The 25694-nt window shown below is 38.7% G+C and overlaps 2 protein-coding genes across 2 annotated transcripts; one reads left to right on the top strand and one right to left on the bottom strand.

The window, feature by feature from the left end:
• Positions 1 to 1742: 1742 nt before the first annotated feature.
• pde11al (phosphodiesterase 11a, like) lies at positions 1743 to 15728 on the bottom strand. Its single transcript, XM_006801395.3, has 20 exons — positions 14736 to 15728; positions 13824 to 13982; positions 12675 to 12764; positions 12338 to 12478; positions 12115 to 12179; positions 11822 to 11954; positions 11589 to 11664; positions 11436 to 11503; positions 11236 to 11328; positions 9262 to 9312; positions 8933 to 9079; positions 8739 to 8846; positions 8302 to 8411; positions 8131 to 8221; positions 7241 to 7341; positions 6930 to 7007; positions 6771 to 6834; positions 5826 to 5900; positions 5668 to 5751; positions 1743 to 5576 (listed from the first exon to the last, which is right to left on the bottom strand). The coding sequence occupies exons 1-20, from the start codon at positions 15507 to 15509 to the stop codon at positions 5331 to 5333; spliced, it is 2754 nt and encodes a 917-aa protein (XP_006801458.1). The 5' UTR covers positions 15510 to 15728; the 3' UTR covers positions 1743 to 5330.
• Positions 15729 to 21367: 5639 nt separating this feature from the next.
• Positions 21368 to 25469, top strand: spmip4 (sperm microtubule inner protein 4). Its single transcript, XM_087847923.1, has 8 exons — positions 21368 to 21471; positions 21568 to 21639; positions 21744 to 21773; positions 21854 to 22044; positions 22103 to 22203; positions 22282 to 22456; positions 24119 to 24207; positions 24284 to 25469. Exons 1-8 carry the CDS (start codon positions 21368 to 21370, stop codon positions 25178 to 25180), a joined length of 1659 nt encoding a protein of 552 aa, XP_087704049.1. The 3' UTR covers positions 25181 to 25469.
• The last annotated feature ends 225 nt before the right edge of the window (positions 25470 to 25694 follow it).

A 25694-nucleotide genomic window follows, 5' to 3' on the forward strand; every position in this document is an offset into this window, starting at 1 on the left:
AGAATATAAACTAGGCATATAAATATCTTAAAGGTTATTAAACATTACACGCGTCTCTTCGGGGTGTTTGTTTTCCACACAGACATTTATGCACTGCATCTTTTTGTCAGCGTGTACCTATAGTACAGTATGTCAGACAGGGTATGAGTTAGAGATGCTGCTTCTGTATGTGAGGGAGACAAAAACAAACAAACAAAAAAAAAACCAAGCACAGCAAAGAGGAAGCGAGAGCAGCAGAGAGATCAAAGACTGTGCTGGAGCTAGACTCTGTATCAAAAATGAGGTTGGAAGGCTCTCTCTCCTGTCTCCATCCAGTTCTCCCTGATCACGGACCCTGAGGAGAATAAACTCAATCCATGTTAAATTATAGATTAAGGCCCGGGTCTGGCTATGGCTGGCTTGGCAGCTGGCGGCTGAATACGCATCAAGCTGTACTGGGTTTTATACATTACTTCTGCTTCTACTGTTGCCTCACCTATTAAAATCAACATCAAACACTCTCCACAGACCAATAAGAGGATTTAACAGAGGCTGTATGAATATGTAAAGAATCTCTATACAATGTTTTCTCCATGATGCCAAGCTTCTGTTTTGAGGCTTTGCGGATGATTCAACCTTTATCGTTACTTTTCAGTGTTTTTCTCATTGGCAGTCTTTCATGTCACTTTGCTCTTTTACCTGAGACAATTTTGAAAGTGCAAGTTTGTCTTTTCTTATGTGCTGTCAAATATAAAAAGGTAAAAAGAGATATTGTTGCTCTCCATGTTGTTCTTCAGTATTCCAAAGAGACAGGGAAATCTCAAAGCCACTGCGTATCATAAATACAGATGTGGTCTATTTCAGTCACATAGGCTCTATTAATATCCATACGCACAAGAAAATCAAACAAAAACGCTTTACTCTTATTCTACTTTTTATGAAAGACATAAGAAATAAATGGAACTTGAAATTAGAAGCATTAAATTCCAAGTTTAATGACATTCAGGTAGCAGATGTGGACAGATGTTGTTTTGTTATCTGTGATGCTGCAGATATGCACAAGCAATGTGTTTGGTCTTTATCAACAGTGAGAGAAGCCACACCTACAGTCATGTGAAAAACAAAGTGTTAACAGGCCTGTATGGAGCCATGTGAAAAACTACATCCACGCTGATTTTCCATAAAAATTAAGAGCTTATATAGCAGAAAACTGTTTCTTATCAAATGCAAAAACAGAAGTTTGGCAGTTTGCTGGTCTGGACAAATTAGATGTGTGTTAACACAATCTTCACAACACAAGGAATGGATGTCACAGCAAATTCACCATGAAGTCAGACTGTGCAGTGCTGCGAGAAACTGCAAAAAACCTCAGGGTCTACAGACCTCAGTTAGCGTCTGAAATGTTAAATTCCTAACAATACAATACTCAGAGAACGCAGCCCATCAGCCTGTTATGGCATCCTTGTGATTCCATAGGATGTCTTATTGAAAAAATAAAACTAGTGTTGTAAAGCTTTCCCCGTGCCCTTTCATTTGATATGTTACTCGATATTGTTTGTTAAAAAAAATTTCAAGGTCAACTTTGACACTGGACGCTAACAGCGACTGTCAAGGTCAAATGCTTAGCCAACCTAGGTACTTAGTACCTAAGGCCTGGTATATTGTTGTAAAGTTTGAAGATGATCCAAACCCAAACTGTGAGTTTTTACTTCAAGTTATTGTTGCTAAAACTGTTCCTACAAGCTAATGAATCATGGGGACTGCATGTTTAATTGACTCATAATCTTCCAGAACTCAGCTGCCTCAATGTGCTTCAATGAAAGAGTGCATCAGCGTCATCCTTGGCCACATATGAAAGCACAGTGCATTGTCACATTAGGCATATTGTGAATATCATTTACAGTGGAGAATGTACTTGATGGATTATCATATTTATTCATGTATTTTATTTTATTTTTTTGCCAATAGCCTTGCAACAGTAACAATACATTCACATCATGGTGCTACTTCCTCCTTCTGAATGTCAGTAAACTTCACAATTGTCAGACGGTCTGATATAAAGAAGCAGCTACTGTAATTTTAAACAATAGCTATGACATAACACTGGTTACATAAACACCAAACAAACAGTTTTCATGCCACAGAGTTTTATTCACAAAACCAGATGGAGACACATTTAAAACTTGCCTCTCCCTTTTGTCTGAAGTGAAACGCCGTCCTGTCTTCTCTAAGAATTTATTTTAGGGAATAATTATAAATATAGAGCCCGGTGTATGAAAAATAATGAATGTATCATTTTGGTACAGTTTGTGATCTAAAATAGAAATCTGTATCTGTTCCCGACAACAGCAGTGCAGCAGCAACATTTCGTATTTCCATTATAATACTTTCATGCAAAACAAATCTCATTGGGCAGTCAAAGGCATCGAGATAATGTCCAGCGTCAATATTAAATATGATGCATGCAGTTTCAACATAATCACCATGCATCAGCAAATAAATGAAAGCATAGTGTAAAGTGCCATGAAAAAGTATTTGCCCCATTCCTGATTTCTTAGTTTTAGTATTCCTCAGACTTAAATGTTTCAAACCATCAAACAAATTTTGATATTATAATATTAGGAAAAGATAACCAGAGTAAATACAAAATGCAGTTTAAAAATAATGATTTCATTTACTAAGGGTACAAAAGCCATCCGTACCTACCCAGCCGTATTTGAAAAATTAATTGTCTCCTAAGCAAAGTAGCTGTTTGTGCCACCCTTGGCAGCAGGACTTGAATTTAAGCATTTGTGATAGCTAGCAATGAGTCTTTCACATTGCTATAAAGGAATTCTGGCCCACTCTTCTTTGCAGAATAGTTTTTATTCAGACAGATTGTAGAGTTAGGATGCATGAAGAAAGCATCTCAATTAGATTTCAATTTATTTATTTTTTTTGGAGCCATTGGACTTGCTGGCGTGTTTTGGATCACTGTCCTGCATTGTCTTTAGAGCACAAACTGATGGCTGGACATTCTCCTCCAGGGTTTACCAGAAGAATTCATGGTTCAGTCGGTTACAGCAAGTCGTCCAGGTCCTGAAGCAGAAAGCACCTCTGGACCATCACACTACCACCACCATGTTTGACTGTTGGCGTGATGTTCTTTTCCTGAAATGATGGTTAGTTTTATGTCAGGTGTAATGGGACTTAAAACTTTTAAAAAAGTTCAACTTTTGCTTCATCAGTCCACAGAGTTTTGACAAATGTGAGCTCAGCTATGTCCTCTTCCTGGTCAGCAGTGGTTTTCTCCTTGGAGTTCTCCCATGGATGTCATTTTTGTTTAGTTTCTTTCTTATTGTTGAATAATGAACTCTGACCTGAAGTGAGGCAAGTGAGGCCTGCGGTTCTTTAGTTGCAGTTCTGGGTTCTTTGGTGACCTCCAGGATGTGATCGAGCTCTCTTGGAGTAATTTTGTTAGGAAGGTTCACCACTGTTCCAAGTTTTCTCCATTTGTGGATAGTGCTGTCCTTACCGCTGTGGTTCACTGGAGTCCTAAAGCTTTAGAAATGGCTTTGTAACCCTTTCCAGACTGATAGATGTCAGTGACTTTGTTTCTTAGCTGTTGCTTTTTGAGGTCTTTTAACCCAGCGGTCCCCAACCCCCGGGCCTCGGACCGGTACCGGTCCGTGAGTCGTTTGGTACCGGGCCGCGAGAGTAGAGGCTCAGGTGTGAAATGTATGGTTTTCAGGGTTTTTATAGGTTTTCAGCGTTATTTTGTTATCGTTTTTATCGTTTACTCGGTTTTCCTGCGTCTTTTCACGTCTGTTATGAATAAATCTTCTTTTTTTTGGTACCGGTACTAGTTTTATTTTGTTGTATTTATCCGCGACACCTTAAAGGCCGGTCCGTGAAAATATTGTCAGGCATAAACCGGTCCGTGGCGCAAAAAAGGTTGGGGACCGCTGTTTTAACCTACTTCACTTTGTCAAATAGGTTCCATTTAAGTGATTCCTTGATTCACCAGGTCTGGTAGTAATCAGTTCTGGGTTTAGCTCATGAAACTGAACTCAGTTTTTTTCTTTTATATGAAAACGCGGTTAATCAAATTATTTTCATGATTTTCATTTTCCTCATTTTCAATGAGGCAAGCCATGACTTCACATAGATTAGGTTTGGCTAGCTTTTTTCCTTAATAAATGAAGTCATCATTTAGCATTTCTTTGATTATCTGAAGCATGTAAGTGTGACAAAAAGACATAAAGCTTAGAAATCAGTAAGGGGGAAAATACTTTTCATGGCACTGTATATACTGTATGTACACAATCTGCTTTATGAAACTTCCAGTTGGATATTTTTCCATATTTTATATGTACAACACCGAAATCTTGTAAAGGCCATAGTACGGGCACTGAGAAGTCTTCTTTTTTAGCGAGAGTAAGACAAACTCATCCCACTGTGTGTAGTTTAAAGACAGTAAACAATAAAATTAGTAGCTTACAGTTGGGGTACATGTAAAGAGAAAGTAGATCTAACACTGAACTGAACACATGGACATGGACTTACTAGGCATTCATGTATTTTTCTCAATCAAGTGAGCATTCATTAAACATTTTATGAGTCTGGAAATTAAACTATCCCGCTGCAATAAATTATTTTAAGACCCATTAAATAACTACCTAACCATGATATAACACAGACTCACACAGAGACAGAGACACGCGCATACAACAAGCCAGCAGACTTAAAATTTTAACCCTGACCTCTTGACGCATATCTGCCTGTTTTCCCCCAGAAAATACACGTATTGCACACAACAAGCGGCTGGCCAAACAGTTCAATTAACCCACAAATACTGAAAATTACACCATATAGCCAAAGACTTGCAACTGAGGTACCACAGCCTTATCCAGAACACAATCATGCTCCAGTAAACATTCCTAATGGCAATTTATATGATTTGTCACAGTGATTCTTTTTTGTTTTGTAAAGGCATTCCAATAGTTTTGGGATTTCTAACACAGTTCCCATTAAAAATATTATAATATTAAGAGACCTTATTTGGTTTCTTATTCATCCTTCATTCTTATTCAATTCTCATTCATCCCATGACAGGCTCTCAGATACATAGGTCTGAGGGAGTCTGACCAGTAGGGATAAAGCTCAGTCCTGAGTTTAACGTAGTGCTTGGGACACCTAGCAGATGAAAGCTGCATTTCATTTACCAATAGTGTTTAGTGCATTTCTCATCAAATCAGAGGACATTTGAATGTTTTCAACTTAATGCAAAGCTTGCCAAACACTTAGCTTATTTTACTTCTTTCCTGCAGATGCTATGTTTCCACCTCCTTGTTTTCTCTGCATCTTTGATCCTAACTGCACTTTGACCCAAACAGTGAGTTTTCGGCTGGCTTCACAGTTTCTCTAGACTCTAGGTTTTCATTGTTTTCTCCATCTTCTTCACCTGACTCGGTGTTCTGACCTGATTCTGTACTCTGATTAGACACCGAAGCTCTGCATGTCTGCTGATAGGATGAGCAGAGATCCTGCCATTTCTTTCGATTGGCATCGATGCCATCCATCATTGGCTGTAACTTTCTGTTGAGTTTCAGCAGTGCCTGGAGAGAAAGAATGATATTAATAGTTTAATTACTATTACCTTTTCATAGGACCTAAATGCTTAACTTAAATCATAAAGGGTTGTCTGACCTGGTAAAGAGGTTTACAGATCCCATCAATCCATTCAAGTTGTAAGGCAGGTAGTTCATCTTTGCGATTGCGGTCAAAGATTGCCTAGAGAGAGATCTAGTTATACTAAGAAAATTGTGGAAAATTGTGTGACTGACTTTTAAAGCTTCCTTACTTACTGCTGGGATTAACTTAAGCTCTGACCTCTCCCTATCACCTTGTTCGAAGAATTCACTTGTAACCAGCTCTGCAACCTGTGGACATCGAGGGAAACAAATTAGTTAACTCTAAAAATGATGTACCAGTTTGCTGTTAATGATGGCTTAAACGTACTTTGCTATTTTGTCCTTATTTTAATTTAAATTAAATGAGAAGAACAATTATCTTTCTATTAGTATGGTACTATTATGGGTCATGCTAACACATCACCTGCATTATTTTAGAAAAAAAAAACACATGCACCAGACTGTAAACTAAGCTTTTGAAATATAATTTGGTTGTGTATAAAAAAAATCAAATGAGTGTTTGTGTCCAAGTAAAATTAAGTAAAAGGATTAGTGAGCTAATTTAATTTAATGAGAAAGCTCTAGGAAACATGCATCCTTGACCTAGATAGAGCAACTGTATGGGTCAAGGATGCAAAAAAAGCTTTTTAAATGGCCTTTAGGAAGTGCCCTTATGCTCTTTTTGGAAAAGTCCCAAAGAAACTGAAGCGATGTTTGTGGCACTACCTTAGATGGATTTTTTAATCTAATCTATCCTCCAGTGTCCTGTACCTGTAACATATTCATGACATGGATATATTATAAGAATCCTCTTAATATAGCCATGGCTCAGGGCCACTAGGAAGCAAGTTCATATTCCGGAGTGCATGGAAAAGACCTTCTTTGGTTGTATTCCAATTATGTACTTCTTAACATATATTGAAAAAAAAAAGATGTATCACAATAAGGATTATTATAAATGCAGCTTCTAACAATATCACAATGCCCTGGTGTATAAGGTCATGTACACAACCTAGCATCCTTTCGGACCCATACATAGCAAGAGCAGCTGCGTTAATAATTACTATCAGTTATTAAAACATTAGCAGCCTGGATGGAGGGATAATGAAAGGCTCAAACCTGTTTAGATATCTTCCAGGGACGAGTGACTGCACCCAGATCACATGCTGTCATCAACATAGACCTGTTGATGACATTAAAGCTCATTTCCATCTCTTTTTTTAAAAATTCAGTTATAGTTTGTGTTATTTTGATTTATTTGTATATAAATGGAGAAACCTAAGAACTTCTCTGTGTCCTTCATCAGTCCAGCTGAACTCTCCAGACAGAACATATTCAAAAAACTTGGTTCTGCGCCTTGCAATTAAGGGACATAATCAAGGACAGGAAAAAAAAGTTGAAGCACAATTTGTTCTCCCCCCCAACTTGGTAACCACCCAACTGGAAGAGCTTTGCAATGACAAAAAATGTGAAAGTTATTGTTCAGAATATGGTAATACATCCAATAATTTATAATGATGTATGTAAGTTTACAAGTCACAAACTATTTTGGCCTTGAATGCCGTGAGGGAAAAAAAAACAACACTTACTCAAAGTGCAAAGTAAGGTCTGTGGAGAGAATAGCCTGCTTCAATAGTTGCATCATGTTGCTATACTCTTTAGAGCTTAGGTTTGCAAAGATATTGTGACCCTGTGAAATAAAAACACAAAAGCATGCAATACAGTAGGTACACACGCAAAAGCAGACGAGGATGAGTAATAGTGGCTAAAATGTCTCCTTAAATCCAATGCACCGGTAAAGTCATTGCTCACTGTCAAAAGAAGCTCCCTTTAGAAATGTTAATTAGCAGCGTGTTTGGACTTTCTCTGTGCGCTGCTAAAAGAAATCGATAAAAAACACGGATCCCAATGATCAAACTGATTTTCACCTGAGACAAAGCAGCCTCTCGACTTTACTCGAACTCTTTAAACAGTGGCTTTCTGTTAGCCTAATGGTCTCAGTCCAACACTTTTAAATTGAATGCAGTCTGTGCATTTGTGTTTTCTGTTATTTTGAATGTGTTTTCTTGCTGAGCTGATGTTTAGTTTAATCTAAAGGGACAGAAATTACAGACTAGCCTCAGGCTATAGCATGTATTACTGATCCACAATTGAGCTGATTAAATAACATTTCAAAAATACACAGATGTCTGTCCTTGATTTTTTTTGACTCTGGTATTTTCGTTTCATATTCAAACTGCTATCTATAAGAAAATAAAGAAAAAAATATTAATTTATCTAACTGACACCATATGACGTTATTTATTCAAATGAATCATCAAGATTTCATTAAGGATTAAGTAAATATTATTTTCTTTTATCAGCTGGAAGTTACAGAACCTTGAACAAGGAAAGCAAACTACTAAGATAAAAAGAAACCTCTGCAAAAACATAAGAATTACATGGACTTTATCAAAAAATATAAAAATATTAGCCTGACCTCACTTTGCAGGATCATAACTGCATGGTTGAAGTGATGATGCTCCAGGGTGGCTGATGTCCCGTAAAGCAGGGCCAGAGCAGAACCTGTCCTGCAGGAACAACAGAGTAGTTACACTTCTCTGCATCAACAAGACACCATTTCCAAAATCCACAGGCCTGTGTGGCGTACTTAGCTTGAAATGCATTGTTGGTGCCTCTGTGGTCTAAGTCATGGCACAAACAGCCAACCATCAGTGCCAATATCTCTGCATCTGACAGAACATCCTGGAAACTTGCTGTCTACACAATGCAAAGCAGATGGCCACATTCTTACCAAGTAATTTTAAATCTATTCTGTTTCATTTATTTTAACTAAATATTTAATGTACTTTTATAGGATATTTTGCATCAGTTAGGATAGGATAGGACATAGAAGCAACCCTAAGCAATAAGAGACCAAATCAACCACCATATGACTTCTTAGAAATACCTTGGATATACCTCTTAGAAATTTTTATATAGTTTATTCCATAGATCTATCTATTTGTGGGCATGCAAAACAACTTTACATCATTGCTTTCTTTAAAGATATACATCTGACTTTTTTTGCTCTATGTTAAAATTTACCGTGATCATAACGAACATGCACTGCGACACATTGAAAGCATGCCTCCAGTTATGGTATGCCACAGTTCGATAGTTCTTCCTCACAGTCAGAAGCCAGCGGCACAAAACCTACAGACAGATATACAGAAGGTATGAATATGTTTATGTATGGATGGATAAACATGCATATTACAAGGCACATTTCATGGCCTTACCTCATAGTCAATTTTAAACTTTTGGACAACACCAAGTTCCAGAAACATCCTGAGAGAAGCCGTGATCATGGCGTCGTTGTCCAATGAAAAGTCGTTGAAGTGAAACTCATCAATGCCTAACTCACTGCTCAGGGGGATCTTGGCAGCCTTAGGGGGAGAGGACAGTGCTGTCAGTCACAGAGTGCCACTGAAGGATGACAGCATAGGCAAACAGCCTTCCAGTTTACGTTGCACCTTTATCTACTGACACATTTCACTATTTTCCTGACGTTGGCATAGTGCCTTTATGCATTATATAATGTTTTTATTTGATTAGTTCTGAGGATTACCTTCAGTCTGTCAACTTCCACCTTGGAGCAGGTAGCGTGATAGGACAACATCTGAAAAACAGAAAATAATGCAAAACACTGACATATTCAAAAAAAAAACCTGTCCCAGATAGTGAGGTGATGTCATGAGGGGATGGCCTAAATAACATAAGACTAGCTCTCTAATGTACACTCACCGCTAAACAAGATAATTAATATTTACCAAGAGTGTTGATGTTTTTTAATCCGTGTTCACCGTCCTATGTAATCAGATCAAAGTAAATATGTATCTGCTTTTAAAGCCAATTTGTTGCTATATTTTGGCTTCTCTACAGAAATACAGCTGTGTTTGTTATACAGCTGTGTTTGCTGTCCTTGATGAAAACTGAGCAGACCTGCACGTGTATTTATCATTAATAATTTAAAAGCAACTAAAATATTTTTGGTAGAGAAGAGGAATTGTGTTTTCTGAGGATAATGTGACTGCTCAGGTTAGATACTGGGCACTAGAACAGAAGGCAGACTGAGACACCAATGAATGTAAAGAGCCTCTGCTAAGATTAGCAGTAACAGTGGTGACACAGCATTTTTCTGGAATCGATAATTTCTCATACAGGTAGTTTGAATTCAAACTCCTAAAATATGTTTTCATTTCAGAGTAGTGTCACTGAAAATTAATTTTTTCCCCGTATATACCACATATTTCTAATACTGCTCCCAAATTGCTTAGTAATTTGTAATATCTTACAGTTTTGGAATTGTAAGATTTAGCATTTTTTGTACATATAAAACATTAAGTTTATTGAAGTTTGCTTTTTTCCCACAATAAATATAGAGCCATTTATGAATAAGAGTTTATTGGATTATTGCTACAGCTTATATTGTTATTGATACCATTGACCATAGTATTTTACTGCAGAGATCAGAACACACTGGAAGTATTAAAGGAATCCAGCTCTGCAATAGTGCGACTCTATCTGATAGATTCCAATTTGTGTGTGTAAATGGGGAGTTACACATAAAAGTTAGTCATGGAGCTCCACAGCGTTGCATGCTGGTATCAATACTTTTAATATTTTACATGCTTCCCTTAGGCTGTATAATTAGAAGAAATTACAGATATTTCCATTGCTATGCAGATGACACTCAGCTTTATTTACTCATTCACACTGTCCTGTATCTCTAAAATTAGCAATATTATGTTTCAAAGTGATGCTGAAAAGCTAGTTCATGCATTTATCTAATACTTTTACTCTTGTAAATCATTATTTTCAGGGCACTCTAAAAGCTCCCTGAAAAACCTTCAGTTGATCCAAAATGCTGAAACAAGAGTACCGACAGGGACCAGAAAGAGAGATCATATATCTCCAATATTAGTTTCTCTTCACTGGCTCACTGTTAAATTTAAAATAGAATTAAAAATAAATTTCCTTACATACAAAGTAATCAGGTAAAGGCTGCTGGCCTACTTTTTATTTGTAGAGTTTCTAAAAGTAGAACGGTAGGCAGAACCTTCAGCTTTCAGGCTCCCTTTTTCCTTCGTACTCTTATAAAATGCTTCCTTATTTAGGGTTGTGTGATTGATGGGGTTTTCTTTCTAATTTTGTTGGGTCTTTACTCCTACTTTGATGCAACTGTAGTTGTTAACTTGTACTATATAAATAAAATTGATTTGAATTGATATCAGATTATACTAGCCATTTGATAGACTGGTAACTTGTGTAAACTATCACTCTCCTGTGTCAACTAGAAAGGCCTCAGCTCCTCTGCAACCCTAGTTAGAGAACTGGTTAAGAAAATGGATGGATGGATTACATGGAATCATCAAAACATAAAAGAAAACGTAAAGTAAAGCGCTGTACAAATACAGGCCATTTACCATAAAAGAAAACTGGCACATGACAAAAAAGAAGAAATTATTGTATAGAAAAAGATACATAAATATATTTTATCCTCCAGAGAGACATAGTGTGATGGATAGAAGAACAGGCTTACATCCAGTGCTACAGACTGTTTAGCCCATGTCTTCTTAACTTGATTGTACATCATTGTGTTGTTGATTCCAAGGCCACAGAATATCACAAATGCCTGCACACAAACGATGGGCCAGAGGAAAAATATGAAACATGAAAAGAACCTGCGGATCTAGAGTGTCACAGTGCAGACCAAACAGAAGGTTGCTAGTGTAGCTTAACCTCAAATAGCCTCTGATCTGCATCATCGAAGGTCTTCCTGTCCAGGCGGTTCAGAATTTGTGCAACCCCTGTGGAAAATATATATAAATCATGACTATAACATGAGGACTCGTTTCCAGTGAAACAAAACTGATTATTTTCTGGTTCACTTACCAATTATCTGATGAGTTCGATTCCAGATAGGAACACATAACACTGATCTGATATGAAACCCTGAAGCTTGATCTGCCTGCAAAGAGAGAAGCCATTTTTTTACTTTTTTTTGGGGGGGTGGGGGGGTGGACTGATATTCTTGCAGTGATAACAACGGTGCAAATGGCTCATATTATCTGACTGTTTTTTAAATAAAAGCCTCAGATCTGATAAATACACTACACTGTGCATACCTCAGCATCAAAGCGTGGGTCCTGGCACACATCACTGATGTTAACAGGCAGTCCTGTTGAAGCCACCAGCTCAGCAATACTGTTATTGATTAGCCAGTCAGAACAGGATAACTTCTCCATGCTGATGTGGGCACTATTACAAAGAGGAAGCAACAGTCATGTGCAAACATTAATATACAGAAACACTGACTACAAATTTTATCACAGTGAAATGCAAGTCTTCTTTTAATGTTAGTCATATTTGTGTTTATTGTAATTCTGCAGTAGTGATCTATGAGCAAAATCTCTTTAACCTGATGTCACGGTCCACATTGCACAAAGGAGACATGAGTTCAAATGTCTTTGAGAACTTCACAACCTATGAGAAAAATCATATATCACTGCAATCAGAAATAAAGTCATTCAGCAAATTAAAAAAAAGGTTATAATGACTTTGGTTTAGTTATACGCTGAAAATCAAGCAGCAGATGAATCTGTGAGGAAATGGGGGGGGGGGGGGGGGGGGAAAGGTCTCACAGGTGAGTCAATGTCCTCCAGAAGGAGCACAGAGCAACGTTCACACTGCAGCAGAGTCAGCGCTCGCTGCATGATCTTCCTGACAATCTTTTCCAGGTCGGTCTGTTCCTCAAACAGGTCATTGACCACCTCCAGCAAAGCCTGTGGCAGCAACAATAAACACTGTAACTTCATTTGTTCATTACACAAACATATTTCCACATTCCTGATAGAATATCATGCTGCTGAAGTTAATGTAAGCCTAACTTGTGAAAGGCAAGCATACATGTTAATGTGTTTTGGAGTGATTATTGTGTTCAGTTATGTTTTTGTAAATGCACAGTTTAAAACTTCTCACCCTGCTCCTTTCATACTCCTTGCGAGACTCTGAAAACAACTTCGCATTGGAAATCGATATTCCACAGAATGGTAGATACATCTGCAGCACCTGAATGAAAGCACAAAAAAGGGGAGAAAGGCATGCACAATGTCTGCATGCTAATAATGACATAAAGCCGAATAAGAGAACCAGAAAGAGTAAATGCGCATACAAAGATCATGATGGAGTCGGCTGCTTCTCAGTGCAAATTTCTCTCAAATAGATTTGCTGTTAATGAAGTACTGATTCAGAGAAAGAGACTTAGTAAGACATCAAGGGCCTTAAAATGTCTGGACAAGCTGCCAGATGAAGCTTTTTCTCCTCCCTATTTTTACAGTCTTTGTTGCTGAAAAATCGTTTCTGAGGTTGCTCTGCCAAAGTTATATTTAGTGTTTTGTTTTATATACACTTGAAAAAAAAAGCTTAAATCTCTCACAGCTTCTTTGAAGTTGAGCGTTAGAGCATACTATACGGATTCACAATGTATTTATTTCCACAAGTTTTTTCTGCCACCTTGTGGATGAATTTCTCAGTGCAACTGGTCTGCACGCAGAAGCAAACTTATGATTTTTACAAACTGCAAATATCAGCATTGATGCAGTTTTTTGTTTTTGTTTTGTTTTTGATTTACCAAACCCTCCAATCTCCAGGATGTACGAAATATTATTGTCTCGTCAGCAAACTCTGAGAATTAAATTGTACTCATAAGCAGTGGAACCGTAAATGAAGCTATAACACACGTATATTCTAGTAAGCCCATTTCAACTGGAACAGGGAGCAACTGAAAGTAACACTTTTCTTACTGTGTGTATGCACAGGCGTATTTAATGCTCCACGCTTGAGTAAAAGCTTGACCTCTTCTCTTCCATTTTCTTGTGTTTTGATTCCAAGGGAACACTTTACCCCTCTATACAACCATTAAGATGCAAATTACAAACAATATTTCCAGTTGCATGGCAAGTGTTAGTGTTGGGTGGTGGGGTACACGATGCACCAGTTAAATTTAACTCCCTCGTTAAATGCCCTTAATGGCGCGATAAGTAATATTGAAGAAGATGAATATGAATGTGAAGCCCGCTGGTACGACAGGTGAATGATTTTCTTCTCTTCAGCATAACAGAGCCTCACCTTCTCGTCATCCTCAGTAAATGGGGTGCCGATTGGATTTTTGTTAATAGCTTGTACAACACCTATGACTTCTCCATCACTGTTGCAGATGGCCATACAGAGGATGGACTGAGTCTTGTACCCGGTCAGCTTGTCAATCTCATCACTGAAGCGGTGATCCTGGAATTGTGGTCATATAAACATACAGGCTATTACATATTTATTGACAGGAGTCCACATTAAAAAAAACACACACACACATCCCAGCTCTACATTCCTTCACCATATGCGCGTTTGTCTCGTAAAGCCTCCGCAGCGTTTAGGTCTGACTCCTGGGCTTGTAAATTTGAGTCTCTTTTGGATTAAACTGTTTTTACTATAAGCAGAGAGACTCTTGTACCCCTCACTGACACGTACCTATGCTGCTGGAGTAGTAGATCGCAGGAGGATAGCCTACATCATCAAGTTTCCTTAGTTTCCCAAGCAGCCCAGGGCGATGATATAATGATGTGGTGCTCAAGTCTAGCATATAATACCAGATTTGGTTTGTGGAAAAAAATATATATAGTGATTGGTTTTCCTTTTCTTTGACTATTGTATTTTTTGTATCCAAAAGAACCTGCATTTCGTATTCGGAACAACGTGCGCAGTTGAAGTTCTCAGGAGTGGGATAGTTTTGCCAACACCTGAATACCTCTGCTAGCAAAAAGTCCCATTACTTTAAAGAAGACACACATTTATGGATGCTTTTAACTTGGGAATGTAGCTGAAGGTGGACCTGAAACCTGATGTGTATTGCAGAATTTTTTCTTTTACTACTACAAAACTCGGGTCCAATACCCGACATCATCATGGACTGATATCAGCCAGCTTAAATGGACGCACATAAATTAAGAATACAAATTCTAATGATCATAACGGTGTACACTTTACCTCATATGCGTTTGAGATGTTTACAGTCTCCCCGTGCTCTGCCACATATCCAATGATACCTTTCCCCCATGGCACTTGCACTTCATTGGAGTTAAGAGTGCTAGATGATGGTCTGACTGTGGTGCCTGAGTGCACATCAAAGAACTTGGAAACCAGAGTCCTCTTGTGAGGGGGTCCTTCAACGAGGAAAAGCGAACACCTGTCTGCGTCCACAAGAATGCAGACATTGATCAGGATCTTATAACTCAGATTTGTTAAATCCAACTCGTTGGAGATATCTTTCACGAGCTCTAAGAAAAACTCCCTCTCGTTGGTTTCTTTAAGTCTGTATTTATAGTCAATGGCGCTGGATGCGTACTGAGGCACATTGACCCTGGACTCCAGCAGGGCGCTCAGGATGTGCGCGGTAGTCGGAGGCAGTGAACTGGCTTTACGCAGGAGCGCACGGCGCCTCATGCTGGACTGGGACTCGTGTTCGCTCAAGCTCACATGCTCGTCGTATGTCCAGTGTGCAGTGGTGGCTTTGGACCGAGCAAAGTTCCGTCGCAGCTCCATGTGGGACGATCTGCGCCGGAGTCCGTCAGCACTGGTCGGCCACAGTGGGTCCATAGCAGCGCCCCGCTTCTCCTCGACAGAGGACACTTTCGACGGCTGATGCTCCTTCAACCACCTGCTAACCTGGTCACATTTGGCTTTCCGAACGAGATACTCCTCGAACAGATCTGGGTGGCAATCCAAAAACGCCTCTATATCCGAGAAGTCAAACGCTGTCATAGTGAAAGCAGCTGTGAAGACCAAATGAGATTCTTAAATGTAACAGAGCAGGAGTTAGATGGGAGTGAGGGAGTGAGGTAGCTACATTCGAGCTTCACAGAGAAGTGGTGATCTCAAAACATTTTATATGCATTCCTAGTATGACCCAGTATAGTTCCCCTTGTTCTCCCCCAAAATACAGGCAGCAGAAGTGGTCAAATAAATTCACTTTTCACAAGAGACGAGCTATACAGCTGTCCGTCAAACGAGAGATTGAGCTGTTTCTCTGGGGATTTCTGTGGAATAGTATGCAGAGGTGTGGAAAAACACAGCGCCCACATTCTCCCCAGCAATGAATAAAAGAAAAAAGAAAAGACAACTGCAGGGCAGTGTCTTTAGCGCCTCTCTTTATTCTATACCACCAGAGACACTCAGCTCACCATAAAGTCAGTGATGTTTCAGTTACATTTACAGGCAAAACGCTGTTTTTAATGTACATTTAAATAATGAAGCTGTTTGAACAGATGGCCAAAGTAAACATGCACATTGTATTTTAAATGTGAATTGTAGATAGATAGATAGATAGATAGATAGATAGATAGATAGATAGATAGATAGATAGATAGATAGATAGATAGATAGATAGATAGATAGATAGATAGATAGATAGATAGATAGATAGATAGAGCTCTGACTTGCTTCATGAACAGCTCTGAATAACTCAAGGGCACTTGCCTCCCAGCTAACAGAATGTGACTGAATAGTTGGAGAATGAAATGAAAACATTTAAATAAAATCTGTTAATTTACCACATTTTTTCCCCAAGCAACTATATGCAAATGAGGAAAAAATGATGTAATTTTATTTAAAACAATTTTCATTGTACTGACAAATGCACCTATGTTACCTTGGAGTCTCACGCACACACACACACACACACACACGCACACATGCCCACACACTGTGATCTGTGATTGTGAAATGTGTGTGTGTGTGTGTGTGTGTGTGTGTGTGTTTCCTGAAACATAAAATTAAAGAAAAATTCTCCCGAGCTGTGAGCTTTGAAGTGTGAGTTCACAGGTTCATCTTTTATTCTTTCATCCTCAGCTCACATGAAAGAAACATCATGAATGTCTTCATAAGTCCTTTCAGAAAGCTTATAGTCCGCCAACAAGACAAGGACGGATTTGTAACTGGGCACCGAAGACCAGTGCAAGAGTCAGTGTGTGCGTGTCTGTCTTTCAACCATCAACACATTCTCTTTTTTCAGCAGTTAGAAAGTAACATTTTTATTTATTTATTTTTTTGTCGTTTTGCCTCTGTAGACCACTAAAAATCTGATTTTAAGTCATTATCCATTTCCCACCGTGAAGTGTTGTTTGAGCAGGGAATATAGCCCTGTGCACTTCTCAATTAATCAGCAGCCACATCATCAATAAACACCAGTGAGCCATATATGCACATGTCACCATGTTTGTCAAACCATTAGCTGTTGCTTTCCTTATCCATACTTCTCTTCTCCCATTATTCTACTACAGTTTAATCTTTGTTTCATTTGTCAAATAATGCAGCCTCCTTTATCTGGTTTTTGGCAAAGTCTAATCTTTTACTGAGTGTAAACAGTGGTTTGCATCTTGCTGTAAACCAATATCTGTGTTTCCATTCATGAAGGCATTTCTTGGTTGCAGACTTTAACAATGAATTGCCTACCTCGCTTTTAACTTTGAACATTTTTAACTTTGTTAGATGTTATTAAGTTTTCTGGCTGTAATTCTGAGACCTTATCTGTTTGCACTGAAGCTGCATTTTGTTTGTGTCTGATTGTGCTGTGTTTGCAGGGTAAGATAGCTTAATAAAATTGCTAAAAGCAATATTACTACAACATAATTGGCACAGCAAAGCTGATGAGACCTGACAGTCTTTAGCTTCACTTATCTTATCTTATCTTATCTTATCTTATCTTATCTTATCTTATCAACAAATGTCACATGATTTTCCTTTGGAAAGTGGTGAGCTAATTTTTCACAATGTGTCTGAAGTTCTTGGCATGAGAGCTACAGATAAGGCTGGTTTCCTGTTGTTGTTGCAAATCATCCTCTAACCGTCAACTTCCATCTGCACAATAACCTAATATTAGGGAAAGCACTGCAGCTGCACATTTATAATGCAGCAGCGGGAACTATAATCCGGAGAGAGAGCGGCGGCTCTGCTGGGCCAGAGCAGGGTAATTGGTTACCTGACTTAGCTTATGCTGCTTGATAGGACTTGCATGTTTTGCTGAGACTTTGGACAAGGTCTCTTGAGAATCCCAATTAAAAAGCAGAATGCAGAATGGGTCTTGTGAGTTAACAAACAAGGAAAAGGTTTGCTGCTTGGAAAGCAGTAAGAAGTAAACTTGTTACTACTAGGCATAAAAAGACCCTGCATGAATAATAGAGTGTTTGCAGTGGTTCAAACCATTTTTGTTGTTTTATTTGAGAGCTGGTCTAGTCTGGAAAGGTCTCTCCCATAATTTTCACATATTAAGCAAATCTGGATCCAGTAACATCTGAATGTGAATCTAATGCCGTAGTGGACTTTTGGTCACTGTGCATAAAGGCAGAGCATATCACAGCAGCTTTGAATGTAATATGCCTATGTTTTGTTGTTACTTATTTAGCCATAAATATTTTACATATTTTACAATATTTTAACATTTTACTGTTACATAATAAAGAAACATTTTCAGGGGGTTTAATATCGTAAATCTTGTTTTCAAATTAAAAACGAATGTAATTGTTTTGGGGAAAAGTGTGAAAGGGAAAATTGAAGGATTATATCAATTTGCTATTATTACACATGAAAGAGCTGGCTCAGCAGGAATAAAAGTTTTTCAATCACCTTTATTTCTTTAAGAGGAAGTAAGTGCAGGAATTTGCAAGGGAATACCACGTATATGGTAAAACAGCAGTGTGTACAATTCTAACAAGGCTGACAGTCAATATTTGGTATAATCCAAACACAGCCTAAACTCTCTTAGGCAAAGTTTCATGTCATTTCTTTAAAGTCTTCAGAAATAGTTCCCCAGGCTTCTTGAAGGACATTCAAAGCTCCTCTTGGATGTTGGCTGCTTTTTTGTTTTGTTCTCTGTCAAAATGATCCCACACTGCTTCAATAATGTTGAGGTCTGGGGAGCTGGGGAGGCCATTCCATGACTCACAGTTTAATTGTGTGTTATTCCATCCAGGTATGCTTTTATTGCATTAACAGTGTGTTTGGCATCATTGTCATATTGAAAAAAGAAGCTGTTGCAGAGTGGATGAAAATCTGTCTGTACTTTTCTGTGTTCATAATTCCATCAAGTCCCCAACAACACTTCCTGAAATATTTCCCCAAACCATGATGGAGCCTCCACTGTGTTTTGCACACAGTCACTGTGGTATTGCTCTCCTGATCTCCTCTGTACATATTGATGACAATTTGAACTTGAATCAAATCTTGATCCATCTAACCATCAAACTGGTTGACACAAATTTTCTGTGCAGTTCTTGTGTAATCTCACATACCTGAGCCTTTCCTTAAGAAAGCTTAATGACAGCCTCTCTTCCACTGAGCCCATTTCTTATGAGACATCAGTGAACAGTAGATGGATTAAGGGCCAAATGCATCACTCAGATCCTGCCTGAGTCTTCGCTGGATATTTTTTTTCCTATTTCTTAAGGACATGAGATTCAGATACTGCTGTCTGTTATTTGTAGACATAACACTGGTTAATCCCCTCAGTGACTGAATAGGTCTGTGTTTAATGGCTTGATTAACAATTAGACATTCCTCTGAAAACAATCAGGTACAAGGACTGGACTAAAAGTAAGTGAAAAAGCAGCTAATGTCCAAAGAAAAAATTTGAAAGAACTTTAGAGGTTTTCTCCAAAGCACTATCACTCAATAAAACTTAAAAAAAAAAAATACAAGAAACTATGAGGCGCAGTTTGTAAAGTGAAAAATGAAAGTGAAAACAGGAAACTAAATATTTAGTTTCCTGTAACATTTAGATTTAATATATAACATTTAGATTTAACATGTGACATTTAGATTTAACATTTAAAATTGTGTTTTAAATATGAAAAGTTACAAATATTTTACTAAATGTTGTAAAAAATGACTCGAGAAAAATCATATTTTTGTAAGGTTTTGAGCTAAATGTGGAAAAATGTTGCTGTTAATTTCAGCATGTTTCACTTTACAAACGACGCCCCATACGTGTTACTTTTTGGCATGCCAACACTGTCCATCAAAGGTAAGTTTGATAGACAGTTTGGGGGCATTCACTAATGTACATAATCTGGATCTATTTCAGTCCTTGTGTTGCGCAGGAATGGACACAATGAAATACGACTCCTGCAACCCAACACCAGTCGCACAGCTTGTATCTGGTGTCGGTGTGTGCTAGTCAGAGCCAACTTCATTTTCTTTGCACCCATTCACTGAGCTGTGAATGCGTAATATTATCAGATCCACACTCAACAACTGGATGATGGGCATTCTCAGCAGTGATTGTAAGTAATATTAGTAAATCAGCCGAGACTTGATTCTTGAACAATAACGCTTAAAGAACTGTAAAAATTATATCGCACTGGTCTTAGAGTAGTCAGTGTTTAGTTAGGTTAGTTTTACAGTTGCTTTTAAGTGACATCAGTACTACACACAGTGGGCTGGATTGGGTGTCGCTCACTCTGACCCTATTGTTTGTAACACAGTCACTCTGCCTGTCCCAGGAATTCAAACCCACCTCTTTGGTCAAAAGCAAAGAGGAGATCATCCTGTTAAGTCAAAAAAAGGCTTTAAAATGTTCACCTTCATCTGAAACAAGACATTTGCCCGTATGTGTTTATCACAGACAGATACTCGGAACTTCTCTGGACTTCCTTTATACCACTGTCCAGGTAAGTTAATATTACGAAAATAGTAATTTATATTCATTAATGATTAAACAGCAAGTATACTCTAGAAGATTAGTTGCTGTATATATAAAATACTGCACAAAAGTCTTAGGCCGCCCCTCACCTCATGTTTTTCTATGAAAATTTGAAATAGATCCAATGATATTTTTATTTCTCTAAGTAGCTGTCCAGGCTTCTTTGAGATTCAAAGCCTTTCTTTGGATGTTAGCTACTTTTTGTCCCATGGTTTGCAGATGGCTGGAAATTATCACTCCATAAGACCTGTTGCCACTTTTTCAGGGGAGTTATTGTAGAATTTGCCATACCTCAGCCTTCTTCTCATTGTTTCCCTTCCTTAAGGAGGGCTTCTTGACAGCCACACTTCCACTGAGATCATTTTAGGACAGTAAACAGATCAACCGAAAGGCCAGATGCATCTCTCAGGTCCTGTTTCAGGTCTCTCATGGATTTTTTCCTTTTGCTTAAGGACGTAACTTGCAGATCCTGGTCATCTGATGTAGTTTTTTTTTTTTGCCGGGGGGGGGGGTGGGGGGAAGAGAGAGAGAGAGAGAGAGAGAGAGAGAGAATCACCCATTTTTCATAGATTCATCTAAAGACATAGAGACAAATGATAGCTACTAGCAATAAAGTGCCTAAAGATGCAATTAAATAATAGGTTATTTGCTAAATTGTCTTGTCTATGCTTTCTGACTTTCCAGAGAAGTGAAACATTAGATTTTCCTAATAAGTAACAACATGGTTTTTTGTAAAAAACAAAAAACTTTTACATTTTTTTCTAAAATATGTGTGTTTTCTTGCTTTTATGACAGATTGTCTAATAAATTTGTTAAGTACTGTGTCTCAAGCTAAACTTGTGTGCAATTACAAACATCACCTCTTTGTCCTTCTATACTAGTGGGGGCTTTTTAGGGCTTTATTCTTCCTTCACATTCACTGATTATGAGTCAGGTCTTCAGCAGCCACATGGAGCCTTCACTCACCAGTGGATTCAGGGCTGATTTAAATAGACATTATCCCTGCGGTTATGGAGGAACCATACCTGGGTGAGTGTGATGCGGGCTTCATTATGAGACAGTCTTAGAATTTATAATGTAATATATCAAATGTAGTATAATTATATGATTATTTCACCTTCACAGGAGTATCACCAATCAACGCTGTAACAGCAGTGATGGCAGAAACAAAAGTCATGTTCGACTTAATGACCAACTGTAAGTAGCTGCTGATTTTATATAAATGTTATAATCACAAACTTCCTCTTCCTGTGTTTGTGGTGATACATAATAACAGTGATGGTGTTTTTTGTTTTTACCAGAATACCAAAACCAACAGACATAAATATAGCGTGAGTACTCTTTCCATAATGATAAACTAATTTGTTTTTGCACATAATTCGACCCTTTCTTGTCTTTGTGCCTTTCATAGGGAGAAAATGATAAAGATTGCCATCCCAAAAGAGCATCCCTATTCATCGCACATCTCTCGTTTTGCAATGTTCCCATCCTTCCACTCACCAGATGACCCACATACAGGAGTCAGAGCTGCGTCTCAATCTTTCCTCAACCTCAGTATCCCAAATAGTGCACCTGATATCACTCTGCTAAGCAAAACTAAAGGTGGGATATTCTGATAAAAGGGAGTGGTAGAATGGTTAGGTCTTTAAGATGCTTCTTTTTTCACACCTAGGTGCTCCATATAGACTTGAGAGCTTAGAAACACCACTGAAAACAAGGAAGAAGGCTGTTATGTGGACAGGAGAACATGGCTTTTTTGATGTGAGTGATGAAATATCAATGACTTCACAGTTTCACTGACGTTAATCGAAGCATAAAGTGTCTTCCTCCTTCCACCAGCATGCAAAATCAGCAAAGGGAGAGAGCCAGGTTTTCTACCCCACTCCCCCAAAGATGGTGCTGCCCAACCTGAAACTTCGAGACTGGGATTTGACGCTATCGGAGAGGACAAGCAACATCCTGAAAAACATGGAGAAGACCCTTTGGGTCACTTCCTACCAAATGCACTACACAGGTAAGAAGTGAAAATACTGAAAAAATAAATCCTTGTTAAACAGAAAGTATGTCTTGATTCAATTCATCAGTTTTATCTATCAGGACATATCTTAATGACCTTGTAGTACCATATCACCCTATTAGAGCACTTTGCTCTCGCACTGCAGGCTTACTTGTTGTTCCTAGAGTATTTAAAAGTAGAATGGGAGGGAGAGCCTTCAGTTTTCAGGCCCCTCTTCTGTGGAACCAGCTTCCAGTTTGGATTCGGGAGACAGACACTATCTCTACTTTTAAGATTAGGCTTAAAACTTTCCTTTTTGCTAAAGCATATAGTTAGGGCTGAACCAGGTAACCCTGAATCCTCCCTTAGTTATGCTGCAATAGACGTAGGCTGCCGGGGGATTCCCATGATGCATTGAGTTTTTCCTTTCCAGTCACCTTTCTCACTCACTATGTGTTAACAGACCTCTCTGCATTGAATCGTACCTGTTACTAATCTCTGTCTCTCTTCCACAGCATGTCTTTATCCTGTTTTCCTTCTCTCACCCCAACCGGTCGCAGCAGATGGCCGCCCCTCCCTAAGCCTGGTTCTGCTGGGGGTTTCTTCCTGTTAAAGGGGAATTTTTCCTTCCCACTGTTGCCAAAGTGCTTGCTCATAGGGGCTCATATGATTGTTGGATTTTTCTCTGTATCTTATTGTAGGATCTACTGTACAATATAAAGCACCTTGAGGCAACTGTTGTGATTTGGCGCTATATAAATAAAATTGAATTGAATTGAATTGATGAAAAATCTTCCTGTATTTAGCAGGTTCTAAATTATTCACATACAGCACATGAAATATTACACCGTGCTGTTACATATTTAACAAACAAAAAAAAAGCCAAAATGCAGAAGCAATGAGGGGAAAAACTAGGTACACCCTGTGATTCAGTATCTGGTCAAGCACCTTTTAGCAACAGTACCTTGAAGTGATCATTTCTTTATGATTTTATCTCTCTCATCATTGTAGAGGATTCTTGGCCAAGTCTTCTTTACAATGTTGCATCAGTTAATCTGAGATTTTTGAAATTTTGTTTATACACAACTCTCTTAATGTCATGCCACAGCATTTCAATTAGGTTGAGGTCCAGATCAGCAGCCTTCCACCACTGGACCCAACAGCTGGTTTGATGTGTTTCTGCTGATATGCTATGTTTGCATTTCTTGTTGTTTGTCAAATGTGGTTTTGTACATTATGGCCAAGCAGCTCTACTTTATTATTGTGTGTCCAAAGGACATTGTTCCAGAAGTCCTGTGATTTGTTCAGATACAACTTTGAAAAACTAAGGTTTGTTGCCATGTTCTTTTTAGAGAGGAGGCTTTCATACTTGTTCAATCTTCCTGTTTCTCTAAGATCATTGTTGATGTCTTTTCTCACTGAGAAACACACACCTGAATGCTCCAGACCAGCAAACTGACAGGACTCGCAGAGGTTCTCACACTTACTGATGATCAATCAGTGATGTGCATTTGGTTTGCAGCACCCGGCTAAAACTTTTTCTCTCAAGTCTTTTGGGAGTATTAATGGTATATTATTCTCCCACTGCATCTGCATTTGTAATGTGTAACGTTCTGTAGTTGATATTGTATTTTGTGCAGTAATCCAAAATCTGACATTAATGTGAAATCTTGTTTTAAGGATCAGGGCCAGCAAATCCTTTTATGACAGATGATTTCAAGGAAAAAATGACTAACTTTGCTGGGATTAATTCACACACGTCAAACCTGGTAAAAGCTATTGCATTTATTATACCGTAGCATTAACAAACCAGAACACTAATAAGTCTAATTATTTTCCCTGCAGCAAGAAAGGTCGCATCCTGTGTTTGTTCCTTCTAAAGCAAGGCAAGGATGTAGAAAAAGACTGGGGAGCAATGTCAGGAGGAGCAGCTGCAGTCCCACTGCTGCTGAACTCCAAAATACATCTCCAACTCTAAACCAAAGCACTGCCTCGCCTGCTGTGAACCAACCACAAGAGATCACAGCTATGCGTAATGAGGCACCAGATCTGAACCAAATAGGTCATACTCAATCAGAGTGCAGCACTAACTCCACAAAGGCACAGCAGACTGAGCTGTCCCAGGAGGTCTTACGCAAGCAGCAAGCTCAGTGCAAATGCTCTGCGCATAAGGGCAGAAAGAGGGAAAACTGCAAAGTCCAGTTTGACAATGTCATGCAAGGATCCCCGTCACAGAGCAACCAAGAGGCTAACGCTGCCCAGATCACAAACACAGAGCAACTCTGGGACCTGTCCAGCCACCTACATCCCCAAGGAGAGATAGAAGTCAACAGAGAGGAAAGCATCTGTGTAAAGGATGTGCTAAGTAACAAAAAACTTTTTCAAGTTGGAAGAAATATACCCAGCTGTAGTCCACTACTTGAAGACAAAGACCAGACAAGCAGGGAATCACATCCCAAATTGTTACCAGGAGCAGAAGACAGAGAGCGGCTACATGGCAACTCTAATCCGTGCATCATGCCACGCACTCCTGTCCTGCCAGGCAGTTCTTCCATTGGGACTGTGGGTAAATCAGGTGCAGCCCTGACCCTATTAGACCTTCAACATTCATTCAGCAAGTCAGAGGCTCATCGCAAGTTCAACAGCTCCATCACTCATGCTGCTGTGAACCTTAGAGACAACGTAGTCTGTGGGAAAAAACACAACTTCTATGGGATCAACTGCTACTACATCCATGGATGACCTTCCATCCAGCCATTTTTCCCACTTATCCAATTCAGAATTGCAAGGATGGATAGAGTTGTTCCCAGCTGTCAGAGGAGAAACGGCATGGTACACCCTGGACAGTTTACCACTCTCACATTTACACCTACAGCCAATTAACCTAACCACATACATGTTTTTGGACTGTGGGAGGAAGCCTGAGGACAGGGAGAGCATACAAACGACACACAGGAAGGCCCTGTCCAGCTGATGGATTGAAACCCAGGGCCTTTGTGCTGTGAGGCAACAGCACAAAGGCAGCTCCCATATGGCCTTATAAACATAATTTTAATATCTCAGTAAAGCAATAGCAGTTCTAATAACCTGAATCCTGAAAGTAACTTAGTATTAAAATTTAAATGACTGCATGTATTTAACATTACTTTAGTGTGACTTTTCATAACCAAAGATGCAGTGAACAGTTTTTCGGAAGCGTTATTGCACCTATAGAGCAATTTATTACAGGTTTCAATATAGGTTATTGTTACATAAC

This window comes from Neolamprologus brichardi, chromosome 11, assembly GCF_056152115.1.
Source record: "Neolamprologus brichardi isolate AB-2024 chromosome 11, ASM5615211v1, whole genome shotgun sequence".
NCBI classification, from domain to species: domain Eukaryota; kingdom Metazoa; phylum Chordata; class Actinopteri; order Cichliformes; family Cichlidae; genus Neolamprologus; species Neolamprologus brichardi.